Consider the following 23,086-nt stretch of genomic DNA (forward strand, 5'->3'; position numbering starts at 1 on the left):
GATGACAATGGATGGTCTGGTCAAAGACCGTAGATGAGAAAAGGTGACATGAAAGCTTGAACAGGATGGTGGCTCTGGGATGGCCATCCAAACTCAGAGTGTGCTACTTGGTATCAAGATCCCTTTTGCCCATTAGCCAGAATCTTTCTCAGCCCCAGGCTATATTATTCCCCAGCACCCTTTAAGGCTCAGCTCACCTTCCAGAAGGTGACACTGAACCATGGGCCCCACCACCTTGCCCTGAGCAACTCTGCCTGTCCCTGTGCCTCCAATCCCAAGGAGTATTGGACTTATGCTCTCAAATACCAGTTGGGAGGCTGCCCAGGAGGGTTTTCTCATATTTCCCACCTTCCTCTGGAGGGTGTGGCCTGGATCCTCAACTACCTGGGATCTCCTCATCAGACCATGGGGTCCCAGAGGTATGACCAAGTTTCCTCTTTCAGAAAAGGATCTCTGTGAGGCCAGGGACTATTTTCCCTCCATTAGATGGGGAGTCAAGAAAAGTAGAGCTAGACTGAGATCTTCCTGGTTGTCTCCCAGCCCAGTGAACCTCCCTGGGGGCCACAGCTACACAAAGAAGGGAAGAAGAGAAGGGAGCATAGAAAAGAGGGCACTTGGCTGCTCAGCACCCCTGAGTAGATATGAGCAAGAAAAGGCCCTGGGCTACCCTGGGATGAAGAGTGTGGGGTTGGTAGGCTTAGCCAAGTCGAAGCCCAGCCTCACTGCCTGCACTGGACCCTCCCTTCTCTGTGACCACACTGTGACCTTGCTGACACGTGCCTCCCTTCCCTGCCCTCTCCAAACCCTGGCCCAAACACAAAACAGGCTAAGAAGCAAAGAACAAATGTTCCTGGACTACGACATTGTCTGTCGCCCGCCTGTCCAGCGCCTGCTCAGCAGGAAACCCAGAACAAAGGCTTTGGTCAGAGTGAGGAGGATAAAGGGCAAAGGGTAGGGGCAGCCCTGCTGGGGGACAGGCAAGGGCATCATCTCTAGGGACCCTATTGGGAGGGAAGCAAGAACAGGATGGCACCCTCCCTGCACACACGCGTCACTCCACAAACACTTACGGGGTACCTGCTGTCTTCCCACCCACACCCCAAACATAAGATACGTCATTCCTCACACCACACACTATCTGCACACACTCCCTTATCCCCACCAGCATGTTCTATGGCTTGCCACCCCCAGCTCCCTGGACGCACTCCTCATCACATACACAAACAGCTCACGAGGAGAAAAGATCACAGAAGCCACACCTCACGCTGAAAAGTCACAAGCCTCACACACCCACACTTCACATCACACTCACACTCAATCTCCCACCATGCATCTCACACACCTCACACCTCCCCAATCACAGGCACATGCATCCAATTAAATTCAACACACACGCCACCCAGACAGAGACACATGCAGACACACCCTGCATAGATAATGTGCTCACCTAGCACATCGCATGTTTGTGGGCACACAAAGCCCCTCAGCGCAGACAACCCTGCCTGCACACAGCTTCCTCTTACCCACACAGTTGGTCAGCCAGACTCCTCAGCCCTGGTTGCACCCTTTCCTGTCCAGAGTTGCACAACCACCACACAGACACATGACACTCAAACACCAGCACACAGGTCCTAATACATTCCCCAAGCAACAAACTCAGGATGTATCACAATGATTCTAACCCATCACTAGGCCACAAACATACTCGGAAGCACAATCACCACCTCCCAGCTCCTCTCTGACAAAACATCCAGTAAAATTCATCAGGTCCCCACCACAGGTCTTCCTGGCTACATACAACAGCCACAACACATACACAACCACGTACACGATCCCCCATGCACACTGCTCCTGCAACAACTCCATCCTGCAGTAACAGACACACACAGCCACATATACACAACAGTCACACACCCTGCTACCACTCCACATCCACAACACTGCCTCCCTAGCCACACATGGCATGCAATGACATAAATGCACAATCCCCACACTCACCATGATATAATCATCAATGGCACAACACACATTTTCACACACGGCACACCCAACACATCCAGCCCAGATCAAGCTACACACAAACACACACACTCCAGACTCACACAGCCCTGGACAGCTCTCCCCTCAGGTGACTGACCTCAGCTTGCCATCTATTCCTCTCCCTCACCCCAAACCTCCAGCTGCCTCAGTCAAGACCAGGAAAGCAGGAACAATGGGGTAATAAGTTATGAATGCCAATGCCCCACCATGTGGGCACCACCTGCCTCAGTTTCCCAGGTACCAGCCAAGGGCAGCATACTCCATATTCAAGCCCATACCATGCCATTCATGCCAGAGAACACAGGGAGGGATGGAGGGCCTGGAGACACTGGCCCTGTCCTGCCCTCTGAACCTGTGCCCTCCTCATCCCAAAGCAGAGGCACACATAAGGGGAAGAGATGATCCCAGAAAGAGACCCTAGAACAAAGATAGAGACCCAGAGGAATTGGAGAGACAAACAGGCCAAGAGAGGTGGGTATGCTGGGCAAAAGACCAAACACAAGAAAGAGGCAGAAGGAGAGAGAGAGAGAGAGAGAGAGAGAGAGAGAGAGAGAGAGAGAGAGTGAGGGGGGGGAGAGTTGGAGAGAGACCTGGAAACTAAAGTGGGAGCACCACATTTGTCCAGAGAAAGGAAGGGGAGGTCAGCAGGAAAAGACTAGAGTGTCCCCTCTAAAGGGGAGAGGGGAGGAACCTGGCACAGGAGTCCTGCAGAGGGGGAGAGGGAAGCCTGGGTGGGATGAGGGGTTCTGACCTGGGGTATGGCCTGGAAGGAGGACTGGGGTCTGGTGTTTCAGTGGGAATCTGGATGGGGGTGCAGCTGAGCCTGTGGAGGTTCATGGTCTTGGGCTGAGGCCCCAGCTCTGGGGTGGGGTCGTGCAAGCTAGGGGTTCAGGTGGTCTCGGTGCACCGGTATGTACAGTGGAGGTTCAGAAGTGTGTGTAGGGGTCCTCCACTCCTCTGGGGGAGGGGATTCCAGCCTTGAACAGAGCTCGAAGAGTGGCCTGGGGGTCCACCCGGGATTGGGAGCTCAGTGCTTACAGCAAGGTCCCTGCTCCGAACGTTATTCAGAGTCGAGGCTGGCATTTGCACTGTGAGCTAGGGGTTCAAGGGCTCCCTCAGGGTACAGGCTGCAGTCCCAGCGCAAGAGTGGGCTTCAGAACTCGGGAGGGGCCCCCCTCCCTGAGGAGGGTTCAGGGAGTTCAGGGAAGGTAGACTTTGGAGCTGGCGACCTGTCCCCAGCTGGGCGGTCTCGGGACACCCAGTTCTCCCTGTGCCCAAAACCGGGGGCCCCCTACCTGGAGGTTGTCGGCGCATGGCTGCGGCGGCGGCGGTGGCGGAGGCTCGTCCGGCTTGAGGAAGACTTGCTGGCCCCGCCTGAGGAATTGGACAACAGCGATGAGGATGTGGTGCAGCACCAAGACCATGCTCGCAGCCGCCCTCCCGCCGCCGGCCCGGCCCGCGGAGCTCGGTCAGCGCGTCCGCGACAGCTTCGCCCGTCCGAGTGTCCGCCCGGCCCCGCCCCCGCCCGCCCCGGCCCCGCCCCGGCCCCGCCCACTTTCCAGCGCCGCGGACAGCACCTCCCGGCCGTCGGATCTCCGGATCCCACCAGACCCTCGCCAGATCCCTGCTGTCTGCCTCCCCTCGCCACATCTCCCAGCCAGTGCACTGTGGGAACCCCGCCGGGAGCCGGCTCTCACCTCCGCTCCCCTTCCCTTCCCCCAACGCCATTCCTTTCACCATTGCGCAGGGGTCGCAGCTCTGAGCCCGCGCCCTGTCTCCACATCCTCTCCCTTCCACTTTGAGCCCTGGGGTCAGGCCAGAGATCGAGATCAGCGCAGTGGAGAGAGGGGGAGGATGAAGACGGAAGGGGCTGCAGACACTGCACAGGAGCTCCGGGCTTGCTCCGCTCCCTCCTATGGAGGGAGAAGGACGGAGAAGTCAGGGAGAAATTTAGAGGTCTCTCCAAGGCGGACGAGCCCTGGGGCAGTGGCAAATCTGTGAGGGAGACACGTGCGTACGGACACACAAGGGCGCACCAATACTAAGTGCGGGATGGGAGCACTGGGCCCTCAGGACTGGCAGGCAGGGCTGTGGCGGCGTCCGGGGAGGCTGGAGAGGGTGCAAGCCCCAGGGTCACGCAGTCCGCAGTTCCGCGATGGGACCCACGCGTCCGGAGCGCATTTCTCCGCAGAGCGGCCTCTGCTCAGGCCCCTGCGGCAGCCGTAACGCTTCTGCGCCCTCTGGTGTCCCATCGCGGCTGTGCATCCCGGCCTCAGTTGCCCGGCCTGAAGGGCTAGAGGTGGGTGGGGATGGCAGAGGAGTTGGTGTACGGTCAACTCCCCGCCTGCTGCAGTCCAGTTGCCATGAAAACGACTGAGGCAGTGGCAAGGGACTTGTCCGGACTGGAAGGTCTCACCTGGCTTTCGCCAACGTCTTGTTACATGACCTTAGTCAGACACTCTCCCCACCTTTCTGAGCCTCAGTTTCTCCATCTCCCTCACAGGACTGCCACGAGCCCCAAACCCAGAATGACTTGCCTGACAGCCCTCCCTGTGGTCTGACCCGAATCCTACCCGGTGCACTGCAGGCCCCTCTCTACAACTCCCTCTCCCCAACCTTTGGAGGGTGACTCAGAGAGCCCCCAGCCTCCCAGCCTCCCCACCTCTCTCGGTGATTCATCTGGGTCTTTTCCCTCCGGGGAGCAATTTCCTCAGCATTGAGTCACCGAGCTGGACACAGTCCAGGCACCTGGCACAGGCTTGGCAGAGTCCTGGCTGTCCCTCTAGCCCATGCTAGAATTCTCACTTTTCTTTCAAATACCTTCAGTGACTCCCTACCCTCAACACAATAAAGACATGCCTGTCTTCCACAACTCAACCCTGACTTGTTGATTCCAGTTCTGACCCACCCCCACATGGTGGCGCATCCTCACTTTGGGCCTCTGCCCATGCTACCCAATCCAGATGCCCTCTGCATCCTTCCAGCCTGCTCATCATTTCAGAGCCAGCTAGAGGCCCACCTTCCCAGGAAGCTTCCCTGACACTGCCTTAGTTATAGCCTTTTTCGTGTCCTTCCTGGAAACCACATCTGGGGGCTTTGGGAGAGGTGGGGACTAAGTGATTTGAGCTAATTCAATGAATTTCATAGCATCTTCAAAATAGGGCAAATCATCTTATTTACTAATACAGTTGAGAACATTACGTGGGCAAAGATATGTAAAGACTCTGGCCTTGGCCAGGGATTTAGCTCAGTGGTTTTGCCACCTGCTGCGCAAGCACAAGGACCTGAGTTCGATCCCTGGTACCAAAAAAAAAAAAAAAGAATAAAGACTCTGGCCTCAAAAAGCCCTCCCCTCCTTTGTTAGGCTGCAGTCTCCTTCTCTATAAAAGGGGATGACCAGTATAAGGGCTACTGTAAAGACTAATTCTAAGCCCCAGCTCAGGGTATAAATCTCTCAGTAAATCCCAAGCACATGTCACAAGCTTTGGATAGCCTTGGAGGATACAAGTGCCCAGGAAGTATCTATTATGGTCACTACCTAGAGCTACATGTTCTGTAGGAGGGGCTACCTGGGCCCTGCAGCCAAGAGCCAACCCTGGCCTGGCACAGCCACCATCTTATGTGCTCCCAACTCTAGGCAGGGCCTCCACAGATACGATGGCTTGTGTCTAGATGCCCCCCTCCAAAGTCTCATGCAGTGATAGGTGGGGGTTTTATCAGAGGTGGCTGGACCTAGAGTGTGTGATGCTGGGATTAAGGGTGTGTGTGATAACTGAATCAGCCCACTGATTGGTTTGGCACCCACCCTAAACCCAAGAGCCTAGATCAAATATACAAGACACAGAAAGAAGTTGCTAGGATCTCTTGGACTTGCTTCTTCACTACTTTGTTGCTTTGCTACCTTCTGCCCACCATGAACTGTTTCTTCTCTGCAATGCCCCTTTGTCATGCCACTCTGCCTTGGAGCCAGCCAATTATGGACTGAAACCTCTACAGACTGTGAGCTAAACAGACTTTCCTCCTTTAATTTTGGGTGTTGGGTATTCTGTCTCAGCAATGAGAAAAGTAACTAAGAAAAACGCCCTTCACTTCTTGAGAAGTTATTTCTTAAATCTTACTTGAGTCTCTCATACTGCAGTTCAATGGCTGGAGTCCCAGGTGCATGCTCTATGTCTCTCAACTCAGAGAGATTCTTTCTGTGTCAATTTTTCAGATTGAAGGATTCCTCACATGGTTTGAGTCCTAACTCTGTCGTAGTTTTTGCTACGCGATTCTGGGCAGGCCTCTCTACTTCTCTGGGCATCAACTTCCCCATCTGTGAAAGGTTAGCACATTCAATAAACAAGCAACTTATTTCTTTTAATTTGCTTGGTAGGATGCAGAACCCTTTCACAAATGTCCTCTCAGAAAATCGCTGAAATTCCCCAACGAGCCCCTTTCCAGGGGTGGCAACCAAGCTCCTCCAGTTTGCAAGGTGGGGGGCCTTGCCAAGCTCTCACAGCTAGGAAGTGGCCCCTTCTTGTGGGCTGGGACTCCTCCAGTCCCCAACAGATCCCTACTCTCATCCAAACTCTGCATCTGGCCATCCTATGCTGGTCCCCACCCTGTTCATGTTGGGATCTCCTGGAAGCATTTTTAAATGCTGATGCCTGGAACCCCCACCCTTGTCAGCCAAGGATGAGATACATCAAATAAAGCAGCAAGTTAGAATCATCTGGGAACATTAAAAAATATCTGGAATGGGGGTACCACTTTGGCTGTGGCTGTCTCCCGCTCATAGCCTTCGCTGGGCTCCCCACAACCTCTAAGGTGACATCTAAACCCTCAGCATGATACCCAAGGCTCACCCCAGATGGCTTTTCTGCTGTTTCTCCTGCCCCTTCCTTCCTACCATCAGCAGTGCCCAACTCCTCACTGTACCCTGAACTTCTGGCTTTTCTTCCACCTCCTCACTTTTGCTCAACCTGTTCTGCTCCTGTGCTGAACACCTTTCCCAGGGCATATCTGCCTGTCAGTATCATATATCTGTGCATTCATTCGTGCCACAAATACCTACTGAGAATTTGCTCCAGGCCAATTATTGAGGATATAGAAGTTAACAAGTCAGCTCTTGTGAGACACAGGAGGGACACTGTCATTGGTTGAGAAGTAGCCCCAGCATGGTCTCCCCAGTGGACACTGCCCTCTCCCTTCCTCACACATCCCCAGTGCCCCCTCAAGGGAGTGACTATCTGATCTTTCACTGTATCCCCACAGGCCAATCCAGGGTGAGATCACTGGTGCCCAGGAAGCCTGGTTAAATAAAAGGATGGTTTCCATGTCAACATCTCTCCATCTCCCACAAGTACTGGCAGGCCCTCAACAGATCCCAAATCTGTTCCCATGCCCCATGACCATGTGTCCTGCTTCTGTGAGCCTATCTGACTCCTGACATTCATTACCCTGCAACTGATCATGGTCAGATCCACAGATGGCCAGGTTCAAACTTGAACCACTCCCTGGGTAACCTCAAGCAAGGCTCTGGCCTTCTCCAGCCTTGGAATTCTCAGAGCTATGAAGTTGGCCCAGTTCTCTTGAGAGCTCAGACAGCTGAGGTGAAAGAAGGCAGGATCCAGGCCTCACTGGGCAGAAGGCAGCTCTCCTGGACTGGCAGGGCCAGCCAGGCATGTCAGGCCAAGGACTATGAGCAAGGACTATTCCAACCAGGGAAGCTTCTCAGGAGAGAGTTTTTGACTCTGTCTCTTCAAGACCTGGGTGAAGCCCATGGACTTAAAAGAAGGCCCCACCATCCTCTTTAGGGGCTCTGCAGAGAAACAGTCTTAGGAGCTTCCTGGAAAAGCTGTCATCTCTGCAGGGTCTGGTTCCCTCTAGACCTTGTCCTCAGCACTTTAGCCCTGGAGTGGCATGGCTGTGCACTCGGGTAGGGCAAGCCATTCTTAAGCAGCTGTGTGTATGTGTGTGTGCATGTACATGTGTAAGGCTTTGTGAGCATGATGCATGCAAAGATAGGGTATAAATACAGTGGGCTGGTTTGTATCTTTGTGAAGCTGTGTGATTTCCACTGTCTCTGTGTGCACAGATATGCATGTGTATCTATAGGAATGTGTGTGTGTGTGTGCATAAAGGTATGTGCCTTGTGTAAGTACAAGTGTGTATTTGCATATGCATGTATCTGCGTGCAGTTGTGTGTATGCATTTATGTGTGTGTGTGCAAGTGTTTATGTGTGTGCGGTTGAGTTCATAGTTGACAGAAGTACTACCCATGGCCATTAGTCCAGGTCCCAGTCCATGTGTCCTGGCAGCAACTCCAAGTCAAGAAGAGCCCAGGCCAAATAAACGGAGGCCTAGGGATGAGGGGACATGGGGCAGGTCAGCCAGAAGCCTCATCCATTTCCAGGTCATTTGCAAACAGCAGATGGCCAGCTCCATACCCGTTGGGGAAAGAGAATCATAGCATTCTATCCAGGACCTGCCAGCTCACATCCAAGGGACTCAGGGCTTGGCATACCTTGGGCCTAAGTATCTGCTCTTCATCATCCACAAACCTCAAGATCCTTCTTTCTCTGTGCAAAGCTGGCCTGTGACTGTGTGTGACCCCACACAGTCACATACATGCACACGTGCATGTGCATACATACCCTACATACTACCAGAATCTTTCTGCAGACACAGACACACCCATTCCCAGAACCCCTGCGTGTGTGTGCGCATACACACACACACACACACACACACACACCACAGCCCTCTACACAGGTACACACCCCTACACAGACCCCCATGCCTCCGACTCGTGGGCACAGGTGGGCACGTGGCTTCAGTGCCTCTTCCTGCTCCTTTTAATGTCCCTTCTGGAGCTGTCTCTTCACATCCAGCTCTGCCTCTCCCTCTCTCCCGCTCATGTGGCTCCTAGATGCCCACAGGACACAGCGGGAGCCCTGGTCCCAGGCAGAAAGTCCTCTAGGCCTGTAAGCCTGGGCAAGGCCGCACCACCCCCAGCTGCACCCACACTGCCTTCTGGCCACACTCAAATGCCTCCAGCACATCTTGTCACTCTGGAGCGCGCAGTCTTCCTGCTATGCTGTCAGCTCCACGGCACAGGACTTTTTCTCTGTTTTGCTTATTGCCATATCCCCAGCTCTAGAAGTCTTGACCTAGAAGAATTGCTCAAAAACACATTCAGAAATCAGTGAAAGAACCTTCCTCTCAGCCTGATATGCCTCCCTTTGTGGGACTTAACTCTATATATGTTTGCCTGTGTCCCTCCTCCATCAGACTGGGGCTCCTCTAGGCAGAGCTGGGTCTGATTCAGCTCCATCTGCCCATGCCCAGCATGGGGCTGGGAACAGAAAGCAGGAGGAGGAGGCACTGTTCGGGCAAGGCAAAGCCCAGTGTGGGGCAACCTCCTCTGTGGGGCTCAAGGATAATTAGAAGGCGGGGCCATCTGGGCCAATCACAGAGTGCAACTGACCCAGGAAAGAGGCTTCCAGACTGCCTTCTCTCCCCGGTCCTGCCCGAACCCCTTTCTGAATTCGCTCTGACTAGTCATTCAACTCCTGCTTGCACATTCCCAGGGATGGGAAGCTCAGCCTCTTCCCAGCCAGCTCCTTCCCAGGTGAGATGGCTCTGCCTGATGCTGACTCCTCCTACAGCACCACCCTCTCAACCTGGGTTGTCCTGAGTCACAAATCCCCATGGGACTCAGGGAGGGAGACAGGCAGAAGGAGGAGAGGCAAATCCCAGTACTCAGAGCTGCCCTGATAACCTTTCCGGCTCTGGGAAGACATGGAAAGAAGCTCCTGGCTCTCAGCCTACCCCGGGTCAGCAATTGGGCTCAAGGTGCGCAGGTAGCCCCACCCCAAACACCATCTCGGAGACCTGGAGAAGGGCAGAGAAAGCCCAGAGAAACTCTTCAGCAACCTCAGCCAAACCATGCGCCCTCATGGAGCCCCTGGCCCCTCACAGAGGTCCCGCACAGAGCCCCCCCACCCCCCACCCCGGCCTTAATCTCGTTCCCTTCAGTGACTCCCCGCCCCACTCTGCCTCTCATCCCCCGGGGCCCCTGCCCAGTCCTGATAGAGGTCCCATTCCCTGCTGCCCTATCCTCTCTCCTCGCTGGCTCCTTCCACCCTCCAGTCTACAGGACCAGGAGCAACAGCTCTGGGTCCTGCCCTCAAAGTGCCACCTGGAGATTCACCACCCTGAGCCCTGCCGACAGACTGGATGGAACAGGGCAGGCTAGTCCTCAGCCAATGGTAGTTGCCAGAGCCCTGCCCAGCCTCACAGAGAGCCCACCGGGCTGCCTAACTTTCCCCCTCCAGCTGTCATGACCCTGGCACCCTTCAATATACACACACCCCAGGGCCATTCAAAACTGAGCCCATCAGAGGTACTGAGGCAAAAAAATCTAAGTAACAGGCACCCAAGGCCCCATGCTCCAAAAAACTCCCTGCCAACTTGATATCCATCATACTGGAGGTCTTGGCCTGTGGCTTTAAGACTAAGAACTCCCAGCGCCTCATGTTCTAGGAGAATCAGAGCTCACATCAGAATGCCCTATTACTCAGAGTCTGTGCTTTTTATATTCCATTAATTCAAGAGCCTGGGATCCCCAGAATGCAGGATCCCAAGATTCTCACAATCTCTTATCCTAACTGCCCAGGATGCCATGACCCCAGGACTCCAACATCCAAGTTTCTCTGCCCCTCAAAACTTGATGGTCTTGGGGCTTGAGTCGCTGTGACTACCAGAGAAGGGGTCAACCCCACAAACCCCTGCACATGCCCAAGTGGGGGCTGCTGAAAACAGGAGTTGGGGGGGCGCAGAAAGGAACCTACCATGCAGCGTTCGAGCAAGAAGAGCTCTGGTTGTAGGGGAAGGGGGGCAGGACAATCGTGGGTGACTCAGTCCAATCCAAGCACTGTGCAGCTGTGCAATCTTAGACAAGCAGCGCCTCAGGCCCCAGTTCCCTCACTCATAAGCCAGGGCTCACCTGGTCTTCCTCACGGTTGTGAAGAATAAATGAAGGGAGGCCGATGAGGACTTAGCACAGGGCGAGGCCCACACAACACCTCAGAAAAAGACAGTATCTGCTGTCCTCCTTCCCCAGCAAGCCTCAGAGTTCCTTGGCAGGGCTGGCACCCATGGCCTGGGAACAGGGAGGTTTAACCCCATCCTCGCTGCCCAGGTGCAATGGGCCTGCTAGCCTTCATGCTGCCCCCAAGCCCATGCTGGCTATTTCTCTCCTCCCCACTGGCCCTGTCCCAATATCCTGTAGTCCTTAGTTTAGAAGACAGGCCTGAGGAGAAGGCAGATGGGGTCAGGATCAAGGAATCCTCTCTTACTTCTGAGCCTCAGTTTCCCCATCTGTACTATGACGGTTTGGAGCCTGCAGTGGATAGTCCATGGCCCCAGGATTCAGGCTGTGTGGCCGTGGTGGTCTCTATGGGCAGGCCTGGCAGGGAGAAAGAAGAGCCACAGCATTTCTAGATATGGTCCCTGGTCCTCCTCTAAGCGCCCCGCACATATGAGGTGCACTCCAGCCTCCGCCTTCTGCTTACTGTATTTCCTACATGTGAGGAACCTCCCCCACTCTCCACCAATTAAATTTAAATGCTGTTTTGATGTTGTTTTGTTTTGTTTTGCTTTGCTTTGCTCTGCTTTGGTTTTGTCTGTACTGGGCATTGAACCCAGGGCCTTCACACTGAGCTACATCCTCAGCTCTTTCTTTATTTTTAATTTCGAATCAGGGTTTCTCTAAATCTCTATATTCCTCAGGTGGGCTCAAATTTGCAGTTCTCCTCCTGCCTCAGCTTCCTAGAGTGCTGGGATGATAGGTCTGTGTTGCCATGTCTGGCTAAACTTAAATACCTTTAAAGGGGAAGGAAGAAGCATGGCCATCAGGGGCCACCTTCATGTGTGTGGGGGTGAGTGGCATGTGGATGTGGTACTAGGGTTTGAACCCAGGGCCTTTGTGCTGAGCTACATCCCGAGTCCTTTTTCAATTTTTTTGTTTTCAGACAGAGTCTCACTAAGTCACTAAGTTCCCCAGTCTGGACTCAAATTTGCAATCCTCCTGCCTCAGCTGCAGAGAGTTCTGGGATTACAGGTGTGTGACACCGTGCCTGGCTAAGTGGCTACTTTCTAAGTACAGGCCCACCCGGTCTATTCTCATTTACTCTTCATGATTAGCCCCATTTTACAGTGATGAAACTGAGGGCCTGAGACTGAGGTCACTCGTGTCAAGTTGCACAGCTAAAAATGGTGGAACAATCTAAACCTAGTTCCTTACAGCCCTCAGGCTCATGCCTTTTGCAGCAGGCTGACTCATGGGAAAAGAGCCCAGGGGCCCCTCCCAGGTCCCTCCTTGGTTTAGGGCCACACCAGAGCAGCTCTTCCCAACCCAGCAGTCCCCGCGAAGCAGAAAGCAGAGACCACAGTCCCCTCTCCTCTTGTCTTCCCAAGCTGGAGGCAGCCTGGAGCCTGGCCATGCTTCCTGATTGATCCAAAGTCATTCGATCAGCAAAGCCTCCCTTAGTGGGACTGGAAGACGTGGCATTCCGTTTCTAAGCACCCGTCGCTATGGAAGCCAGGTGCTGCCAGCCTAAGGCCTAGCAACGAGGCATAATGTGGGGCTCAGGGCATTGTCGGGGACTTCCGAGGCAGCCAGCAAAAGAGAGAGGGAGGGTGAACCACTTCCACTCTTGGTGCTGGAGGGCTGAACCTGCTGTATGTCTGAGCTTGCAAGGGGAGGAAGGGAACAGAGAGGTGAAGACCAGGCAGGACCTGCGAGATGAGACCCAGAGATAAGGGCAGAGAGAAACACACCGGCAGACAAAGGGAGTCTGAAGACTATGAAAAGCAAAGACATCCTCAGAGAGAGAGGTGTGGGAAGGTGGAGGCAGAGAAGAGCCGGTCAGCCACACAGAGAAGCAATCAGCAGGGAGGAACCAACTCCCAGAGCAGCCACACTCCCAACTCCCAGAGGGGCAGGGGTGCCAGACAGCGAGGGAGAGCCTCAGGGCAGCGACAGAGGGGGCTAGACTCCCGACAGGAGGAGATAAGCCTGAGGCGGAAGGCAATGTAGAGTCAGTAATAAAGGAAGAAAGAGCCAGGAACAGAAGCAGACAGGCCAACGGGGTGGCAGAGTAGACACCAGTGTGTGTGTGGGGGGGGGCAGAAACACGAGGACAAGGGCACTGAAGCCACTGGAGTCCTGACCTGGCCCGGGGCCTTTCCTCTCTTCCATCTGCCCACTGGCAGTATGGGCATCACTACCAGTTTTGTACTCATTGGCCTCTCCCCAGAACACAGAACTATCTCTACACAGAACCCCAGAAAAGAGACCAACTGGGGGTCCCGTGTGCCTCTTACCATTTGTGGGACAGATGTTGCCCACATTGGTACATCGAGGTAATATCTGAAATAGCAGGAAGCCAAGCTCTCAAGTCCCAGTCTAGGGTTCCTCCCAGCCTCACCCATCTGGTCCCACTCCTCAGCTGTCCATGGAGGTTCTGATAGGGCAGGAGGTGATTTGTCACTTCCAGAATGACGGAAGCAACAAATCCTAAAATAGGACACCTCATGAGGGGCAGAGCTCCAGCCCCAGGTGTTTGCTTCCTCCTTCCGCTAAAACAGGTCCTGTGTTGGGCACTGGGCACCTGAGGATGAAGCAGGCAACCCCGGTGGAGAGATGAGTCACACAGGCCATCTCGGGACTGTGCTACGGAAGGCTCTGGGGTTGCCAAAGCAGCCTGGTCTCCAGGGGCCAGGGAAGTGACATGTACTTCACAGCAACGTCTCATTTAGTGCTCATCATTCCTGAGGTACAAATGAGAACATTGAGGCCCCAGAGGGAGGCGATTCACCCTAACCGTCCCCACCAGCCTGCAGGTGCTGACCAGGACTTAAACTTGGGTCTCTTGAGACCAGTGCACTGTGGAGGCCAGGGTGGAGACAGCCAGGAAGAGGGTGACCCAGCTCTGCTCGGGGGCTCCTCAGAGGAGGAATGTGGAAGTAGCCTGGGGAGGTTCTCAAGCCCTGTTCTGGCAGCCACTCCTAGCACCACATCAGGATGGGTGACGGCACTTGGCTAGACAGAGATGTCTATGTCAGATGCTGATGTCTCTCTCTCTCTCTCTTTCTCTCTCTCGTGCTTTCTCTCTTACGCTCTCTCTCCCTCTCTCTCCCTCCCTCTCTCTCTCCCTCTCTCTCCCTCTCTCTCTCTCTCTCTCTCTCTCTCTCTCTCTCTCTCTCTCTCCCTTTCTCTCTCTCTCCTCTGTAACTGATCCTGGGATTTGAACTGTGTTGCCCCAGCTTGGGAGGTCAGTGATTTCAGAGTGCCCCATGTGCCCGTATCAAGCCCCTCTCTCTCCAGACTCCTGGAAGAGGAGCAAGTTAAAGACTAATTAAATACCTACTATGTGTCCTGTGCCACAAAGCACTTTACGTTCATTGTCTCAGTAAATTGTGCATGGAGGTCTCTGACGACGGTGCACTGGCCCTGCCTCTCCTCAGCTCCTGGCACTGGCCTTCCTACCCACCCCAAAGAGGCCACCATCACAGGTGGCTCTTGAAGCACCCACCCAAGGTCAGCCTCCAGGGGAGGGCAGGCTGGGGAGCAGTAGGTGCAATGGATGCCAGGAACGAAGAGTTTGATTGTCCTTATTTGTAGTGCCCAGGGCAGGGGGCACCAAGAGGGGCAGGAGAAGGTGTGGGGCTGGCAGTGGTTATCAGGAGTGGAGGTGGGGGAGGAGGGTCGCTGCACCAGCTTTACCCCACACACCATGAACTGGGTCTGGGACACAGCCCAGAAAATTGACCCGTAGCACCATACTCCCCTGGCCCCTATTCTTGGAAGGTGATGCTGAAGGTATGATTGATCTGCCTCCCACCTCCCCTTCCCATGCTAGGAGGCTCTTCCATGCAGCCTACCCACCCCCCAGCTGGCCAGTGTAACAGGCGGGTCAGTCTGGGAGCAGCCTGGGAACTATGAGCACTGACCCCCTCAGTTCCTCTACAGCTCTGCTTTCTCCTCATCCCTTAGGAACCAGGTCCGGGTGGAGGCAAGGACTGACATGGTAGCTCATGCATGCACATTTGTACAGCATGAACACTTGCTTGCATGCGTGTGTGCATCTGTGTGTGCACATAAAGGCAAGGAAGTACATCAAGAGCTGTGAATGCAAGAGGTGACCCATACAGGTCTGTGTTCAAATCTGACCTCCGTTTTCTGGATATGTGTGCTATGCAGGTCATTTAACCACTCTGAGCCTCAGTTTCCTCATCTTTAGGCTGTAGTTACTGATTGTGCCCAAATAACCAGATGAATGAGATTACACACACAGAGCTCTGGCACAATGCTTGGCATACAATATTTTTCGATACATAAACGCTTTTATTAGTGTTACTATGTGTATGTGTGGGTGTGTGTGCATGTGTAAGTGCTCTTGGGAAGCCCTGGGGGGATTTCTGGCACTCCAGCAAAGGGGTGCGGGCTATTCTCTAATCATCAGGCCCTCTAAAGTAGGGGCTGCAACTGAACTCTCAGCTCGGCCTCAGAGGAGGAGGACTTGCTATGTCCCCTTCCTGCCTCTCCTCACCAAAAACACACCTGTGGTGAGAGGCTGAAGCGGGAAGATGAATGGCTTGGTGGCCACCAGGCAAGACGGGTGATTAGGAGGCTAACAGCCCAGTATCCGGGGAAGGGGAGGGAGGCTGAGCTGCAGCGCCATCAATCAAGGCTGGCAGGCCCAGCGTGCTGCACAGGGGGGTGAGGGAGAGGCAAGGAGAGAGCTGGGAGACAGGAAGTGAAGACCAGCCAAGGTCCAGGCAGCCAGGCCCTGCCCAGCCACTGGCCCACAGTAGCCCTGAGTGAGTCACTCTTACCTTGGGACCTCAATTTGTTCATCAGGACAACGGGGCTCAAAGACCCTTTCTGTGCAGATAAATTTCAACACAGCAGACCCAGTATTGGGCTCTGGGACCAGGAAAAGCCCCAAGGAGAGAATGAGGGGCTCAAGGGTGCCTCTTGTTTCCTACAGGGGCACCCAGCTAAAGGTCCTTGTGGGAGGGGATGTCACATGGGATCTGGCCTGGGAGCCCAAAGACCCAATCTGAATCAGTTTCTGACTTCCAGGTCCTTCCTGGATGCCCACCTCTACCACCACCACACACACACACACAGAGGCCAGGGTGCCTGGCCCTGGTTTATGCAAATTTTATTCAAATTGAGAGCAAGGTCACCCATGGACCCTTCTCACCTTGTGGGAGTGGTGGGTACCTGGGAAAACCCTGGCTACCAAGTCTGGGCCCTTACAGGACCTAAACAGAGCCCGCAGTCTCCATCTGTTTCCGACCTGAGGGAGCTTGAGCTGTTCACTTTCTCTCTCAGTTGTCCCATCTCTGAAATGAACTCTCCTTTTTAAAAATCAAACAAGCAACAACAAAAATCTTCAGAGTTCTTCTGCCTGTGGGACAAGCTGCGAGCTCTTCACCCCTCCACCAGTCCTTTGTCGGCCTCCACACCTGCTGTGTTCTCAGCTACACATCCTACCCTGAGCCCACTCTGAATTTTGTCATTTCCCCATCCCACACTGTTTCACCTCTGGCCTTGCCTCTCTACAGGAAAACTCCTCACCAGGGCCAGCACAAGTATCACCTCCTCTGCAGAGCCATTTGCACAGTGGCCTGGCACAGCTAAGCTGGGCCTCCCTGCAGAGCCACAGGTGGTTGGCACACACCTTCCCTGACACCTCCACCAGGATGTCTTCCCCCACCTCACTCAGCTCCCCAGAATGAGGGCCAGCTGGGTCCGATTCCCAGAGTGGAGGAAAGGGCTGGGCAGCCCAGAGGCTCAAACAGGAATAAGACCCAGATAAAGGAGGAGGAAGGGAAAGAGGAGGAAGGGAAGGAAGAATGAAAAGCAAGAGAAAGAGGAGGGAAAGAAAAAAAAACTGTCTCTAAGGTCCCTTTGCATCTTATAGTCTGTGTCAACTCTAGTGCACTCCAGATAGAGCCCTACCTTGGCCCTAGCATCACCCTCCTCGCCTACCCCCCTCCAGCCCCATCCTTGCCACAGGCACAAAGGCTCAGAGCCAAGAGGAACTCTGGTCTCTGTCTTTGCACCCGATGGAGGCACGGTCGTCATAGCGATGCTGGATGCTGTCATGGCTAATTCATCGCCTGAGCCCTGGGAGGCCAGCGAGGTGTGAGGAGAGCTGATCAGAGTGGCTCCTGGGGGCAGAAGGCTTGGGGCCTTGGAGGGTGGCCATGTCCTCTCCTCTGCTTCTCAACACCCCAGGAAAGAGAAAGACCTCCCCCCGGTCCATCATGGGCACCTCCTGTGCATCCAGCTGGCTCCAACAGCAGAGGCCAGTGCAGGTGATGTCAAGAACCACCCCAGATACTGTGAATGGGTGCCCAGGCCCAGAGCTGTTGAATAGGGCATGAGGCTGTCCCTCCTCATGTCACAGCCACTAATAAGAGATAGAGAGAAAGAGAAGGACGCAAGCCACTATCCAGACATACACTAGGCATCTCTAAAAGGTAACTCATTTAATTCTCCTAGAAAACCTGAAGGTTAGAATTATTACTTCATTTTACAGATCCCCGAATCCACCCAGCCAATCAGCTCCCTTTCTCCAAGAAGTCTTTTAGGATGTCGTATCCATGCTTAGCCCAACATCCTCTGAACTCCCAGACATGACAGGTGACAGTTCTGGTCTCCCCATCACACTGAGAGCTGGTGGCTCCCTCCTTCTCCCACTCTAGGCTTTGGTGGTCACAACAAGCAGATCTTCCCATCTTAGCTACTCTCCTGACAGCCCAGACCACTCCAACGCGCGTAGGTGGGAGCTGCCCTTGGTCCTGAACACTCCCTGCTCTTCACTCGGAAGTCGGGCTTTTTTTCCCTTGGGACTTGCCATCTCCTCAGCCTGGAGGAGAGGGCCCAGGCTCCCATCTGTGAGGGATCTACACACATACTACCTATTTCCTTCACTCACAAAATCTTATAAAAATGAACCTACTTGGAGTACAAGAACAGGAGCAAAACTTGCACACATCATGTAACAATGCAATTATTGAGCACCTAGTCTGTACAGTTCTATGAAGAAACTTTAGTGAAGAAGACAGAGCTAATCCCTGCCCTTATGGGCATGTGGGTCTAGCAGAGTCAGCCCTTGGGGTCTGCTTTACACATACCAGCCAACTCAATCCTTACAATATGTATGCAGGTGGACATGGTTATGCCCATTTTATAATGGTGGAAATGGAAAGTCTTGTGACAAAGGAACCTACCAAAAGCCACACAGCCAGTGATCAGTAAAAGGCAGGACTCAAACCCAGAGGTGTCTGCCTCCCAAGTCTTATTCTTGATCTGTTCTTCGGTGGGGAGGAAGGTCACAGACCTAGTGGCTGCCCTCCAAGAATTTATAATCCAGTGTCCCTGACCCAATCCTGCTATAAGCCCTACTGGAAAGTGTTCATAAGTTTGATCTGGATTCATTTTGCTACAGCTCTGATTTGGCCTGTCTTTGTTAAGACCTCAGTGGGGCAGAGATCAGCTTTCAGCTCCTGGCAGACACCTGGGGTTCTTCCAGGAGCTCCTAGCCCTTTCTCCACCCCCACCTTGCACTGAGGCCTCCCCCCTCAGGAGAGAGCGAGGTGTGTGCTCTAAAAATACCTTAATCCCTCCCTGCTCTCGCTCTAATTAAACTGAGTGAGTCACTACTTTAAGTAATTTATTGCTAGTTATATAATTGCTTTAATATTTGGTTCTAGAACTGGGGAACAAAAGTGCCCCCCTTCTTTTCAGGGAATTGTTAATCCACAGAGTGGGGATTATAGCCCCTGAGTGAGAGGAAGATGGGAAGAGGAGTGGAGTCATCTTGACCAGTGCCCTGCTCCAGCCTGCACCAACACGTGGGCATTTACCACCAGGCCACAGGGTGCACCTGGCCCAAGGAGGGGCCACTTTGTGGAACCCCCAAGTCTCTACTCCCTGTCACTCACACTGTGGGTTTCCAAAGTTGCCACTTCCAACTTATCCAGCCCTTGAGTTGAGGGCCTGCTGCTGAGAGCCATAGCCTGAGCACTGTCTGACCTCATTGCCTTGGCCAGGTACCTGCAGAACCCAAGGCTCAGGAGGGTGAGCAATTCCTTGGCATCTCGCAGTATGTTAGACTCAGCCACACTCTGTGCCCAGATCATCAACTCAAGGAAAACCCAGCACCTCTCACAGCCTTGTAAAAAAATCACTCCTACACACACACACACACACACACACACACACACACACACACACACACAGAGACACACACACACACACACCACAGGATTAACTACAAAGGGCACATGGGAATTTTGGAGAGATAATAAAACCTTTTCTTGATTGTAATGGTGATTATATGGCTGTATATATTTATTAAAACTCATACTCTTTAAATTGGTGATTTTATTACATGCAAGTTATACCTCCATAAAATAGATATAAAAATAAATTTTGAAAGAGAAGCCATGTCTCCATCTTCTGGGACCCCACAACAGGAACAGCTGTGCAGAACTAGCAGCCATGCTGAGACTGAGGAGGGGAGGTGCAAAGAAGTAGCTACAGAGAGCACAGTAGGTGTTCGTGTGCAGATGTTTGTTTCATTCAATGCCAATTAGCAAGGAGTCACCAGGCACCTTCCTTGCGCACCTGCATACCCTTGATCTCATTAGCTCTTTCTGCTCTCATACAGCCCAGAGAGGGAGCTCAACGATGTGCCAAGTCCATTGCACACTTTGTCTCATTTAGTCCTGGAAGCAGCTCTAACGAGGTGGGCTCAATGATCACTGTCTTTCTGCAAGTGAGGGAACAAAGGTGACAGAACTCACACAAGTCCTGCAGCTAAGATGTGGAGGAGCTGAGATTTGAACCAAGAGGTGGCCCCCGAGGTTTGTGCTCATAATCACTTCCCCTGATGGCTCCTTTTATGATACTAAATGGCATGGATTAGGAAGCCACATTTGGAGGAGGTGCCCTCTGGCCCCAGGCCTCGATTGATGAGGACTTCACTGGGCTTAGAAGCGGGAGTAGTGCACACCCAAGCAGAGAAGCCAGGTGAGCATGCGCAGCTCAGACAGGCAGCAAGAGGCAAGGCTGGCTTTGGGAAGGAGGGAACTGGGTCAGGCAGCAAGCCTGGAAGAAACACAAAAGGAATCAGGCAGAGTTTAAGTGAGGTGAGAGTGCCTGGCTGTGCCAGCAGTGGGTTCAAATGTTTTCTCAGAGCCAGGTGTGATGGTGCACACCTGTAATCCCAGTACCCTGAGAGGCTGAGCCAGGAGGATCACAAGTCCCAGCCCTCAGGTAACTTAGTGACTTAGTGAGATCTTGTCTCAAAATTTTTTAAAAATGTGAAAGGGCTGGGGATGTAGCTCAGTGTGAAGGCCCTAGGTTCAATGCCCTAGTACCAGGGAAAACAAAAATGTCTTCACAAGCCCTGAGCAGCGGGGGCTCTTCACTGCTGTTCTTGACTCACTCACCCAAAATCAGTCTCTGTCATTTGCTGGCCCTAAGGTCACAGTGGTCCATTCACATCCACAGTCATCACCTCATCTGGAGCATGCAAAAACATAAAATCCATCATCCCAAACTTGATGGAGACTGGTTGGAAAACAGTCAATGGTGGCAGGGGGTAGGCAAGAGTTCTGAGGTTGGGGAGTATCAAAAAGTCCATACCAAGGCTAAGGGAAATGTCCCTGGAGGAGACCCCAAGGTCTGAGGAATGGCAGGAACTAGCCAGGTAAAGGAAAGGGGACATGGAGAAAAGATTGTCAAGTAAGGGAACAGCACATTCAAAGCTCAGAGGTGAGAAAGCTACATATGGGGGTCATGGGGGCTCTGGCTGTGTGGGTGACAGTGGGTCAGCACCAAGTGAGAGCTCTTTCCTGGGATGCACCATTCACGTGTGAATTGCACCTGAGCTGCATGTCTGGGTCTGTATACCTGTGCTGTGGGCATGGATATTTCTGTTTGCTCTATTTTTCTTGTTTCTAGGTCAACTTTTAGAGTCATCCTGTTGCCCAGTATGCACCGATGTCTGTATCATAGGGATGGCAGGCCTGTCTACATCTGAGTGCTGCAGCTGCTTCTCTGTGTGGGGAGTTCTTCAGGATCTACTGAGATTGTTTCTCTCTGTGTACTTGTGTTGGTGTTTGTGTCCCTAGTCCTGGTTGTGACTGAGTCTTGATGTGTTATATGTTTGTGGTCAGGACACTTAGTCCCCTGGCTCAGGCAGCTGGGGCTGGAGGAGCAGCCTGGGGAAGAGGGTGCTGGAGCTGGGATTCAGTTACCCACAATAGCACCTCATGATTGTCAAGTCCTCCGTGGGGCGGAAGGCTGCACAGGACATGCTAATTATCACTGATAATGAGTCAGGACTCAAGGCCAGCAGAGGCTGAAAGTGAGTCCCCACTGGAACACAGCACATGGATGAGCTAGCTGGGCTGAAGTCCCTAATTCCCTCAGCACCACGAGCAGGCCATCCTCCAAGATTCATCTCCTAGGGAGGCCCAAAGCCAGGGTTCTGGAGACAGCAAGAGGGATGGAGGTCAAAATCCAGGAAGAAGATCTTCCAAGGAAGGACTTGTTCTAGACTTGGCAGTGCAGAGGTCGTTGAGTGTGACCAGGAGATAAAGCAGAAGTGACCAGGCTTTGTTCTCAGGGTCTGGAAGCCACAGGCAGCATGAGAAAGGAGAAACATCCCTGCAGGAGGGTCTAAAGCTGCCACACCTCTGCGTTGGTGGCTGACACTGAAGAGCCAGGGCCATAGTTCCGGCATGTGAGCTGGGGGTGGGGCTGTCACTTCCCTTCTGACATCTATGCAACTCACATGTCCTCAGCCACCTCCAGATGGTTTACTGTCTCTTACTGTCTCTCCCCTGCATCTCCATCCCATCTCTCATTGCCCCCTCCCCATTCTCCTCCACCCAAAGTTAACCATAGCTTGACTCTGCTTTGGCCTTCATTTGCTTCCCGTGTGAGTGGAGCCTCCGCTGCCTCCCTCCGCCCCTGGGTCACTCCTCCAGCTCAGGAGCGACACCTGCCATTCTGGATGTCTCGCTTTTCACCCTCTGTACTCACTGCCATTTCCCCCAGAACACCCTTCCTCTTTCCTTCCACCTGAAAACTCCCATTCATTCTTTTTTTTTTTTTTTTTTGGTACTGGGGATCAGGTCCTTGCGCTTGTGAGGCAGGCAGTGGAACCACTGAGCTAAATCCCCGGCTCCATTCTTGCAGGCTGAGATCCAATGTCACCTCCCCAAGAAGTGTCCCCATGAGTGGTTCCAGAGCTCGCCCCATAAGGCTGATTTCTGTACATGGGCCTGGCTGCCTAGTCCATCTCCATGGCCAGGGTGACAAGCACAGGACAGGGGACAGCTGGGCGTCATTGAGGGTGGGAGGAATGAATGGCAAGTGGATTGGTGGGGTGGGGTTCCAGAGCATACTGACGAAATCCTGAGGACGACATTCCTCGGCAGACCCAGTGCTACCCAGATAGGGAGGAAGGAGGTCCTGTTAGGAAAGAGCCCCTGTCCCTAAGTGGACACTTAGGTGCATATGGGTGTGCTCAAGAAGCACTAGAGGCGCCTGGCTGTCCAGAAGACCCCAGTGAATGTGACAGTGTAGGTATCTGAAGCAAAGCCCTGACTTTGGCACCAGCTCTGAGACCAACCAGCTGTGTGACCTGGGCTAAGTCTTCATCCTTTCTGGGTTTCATTTTCCCGTCATCCATTTTCCCCTCTGGATCCAAGCTCTACCTTTTCCTGTGGGGCTCTGTGCCCTAGAGACTGGCCTCCAGTAGTCGTTTCATCCTAGCTCCCTTGTCTCTGGCTTCCAGAATCAGAGCCAGGGTGCTGGCAAGAGAGCAAGGCGTGAGAAGTGAGAGGGCCAGTGGTTCTCACCCCTCACTACCCCACTCCCTTCAGCAAGCAGCGTCAGCTCCAGTAGGAAAGCCCTTCTCCAAGGCTGGGTTCTGGGATCTGCAGTACCCTTCTCGCCCCA

General features: G+C 53.4%; 1 protein-coding gene and 1 long non-coding RNA gene across 8 annotated transcripts in view; one reads left to right on the forward strand and one right to left on the reverse strand.

The window, feature by feature from the left end:
* The window catches only part of Pde2a (phosphodiesterase 2A), a 92,002-nt gene that overhangs the window by 59,177 nt on the left and 9,739 nt on the right, over positions 1 to 23,086 (reverse strand). For 4 of the 7 annotated variants that reach the window (XM_004863295.4, XM_087211884.1, XM_021243220.2 and 1 more), the window contains exon 2: positions 3,336 to 3,414. In XM_004863295.4, the coding sequence (XP_004863352.2) occupies positions 3,336 to 3,414 (79 nt within the window). Of the gene's footprint in view, positions 1 to 3,335; positions 3,528 to 3,737; positions 3,839 to 23,086 lie in introns of those variants that run through there. The other 3 variants (XM_021243218.2, XM_087211883.1, XM_021243221.2) reach the window with 2 other exon arrangements.
* LOC110345559 (uncharacterized) lies at positions 816 to 4,699 on the forward strand. The gene is made up of 3 exons (XR_002388962.2): positions 816 to 951; positions 2,415 to 2,511; positions 4,544 to 4,699. It is a non-coding gene; the product is annotated as an uncharacterized LOC110345559 (long non-coding RNA).

The sequence above is a fragment of the Heterocephalus glaber genome, unplaced genomic scaffold, assembly GCF_053883595.1.
Source record: "Heterocephalus glaber isolate CG9 unplaced genomic scaffold, H.glaber_assembly_v1.0 deba00001428, whole genome shotgun sequence".
NCBI classification, from domain to species: Eukaryota; Metazoa; Chordata; class Mammalia; order Rodentia; family Bathyergidae; genus Heterocephalus; species Heterocephalus glaber.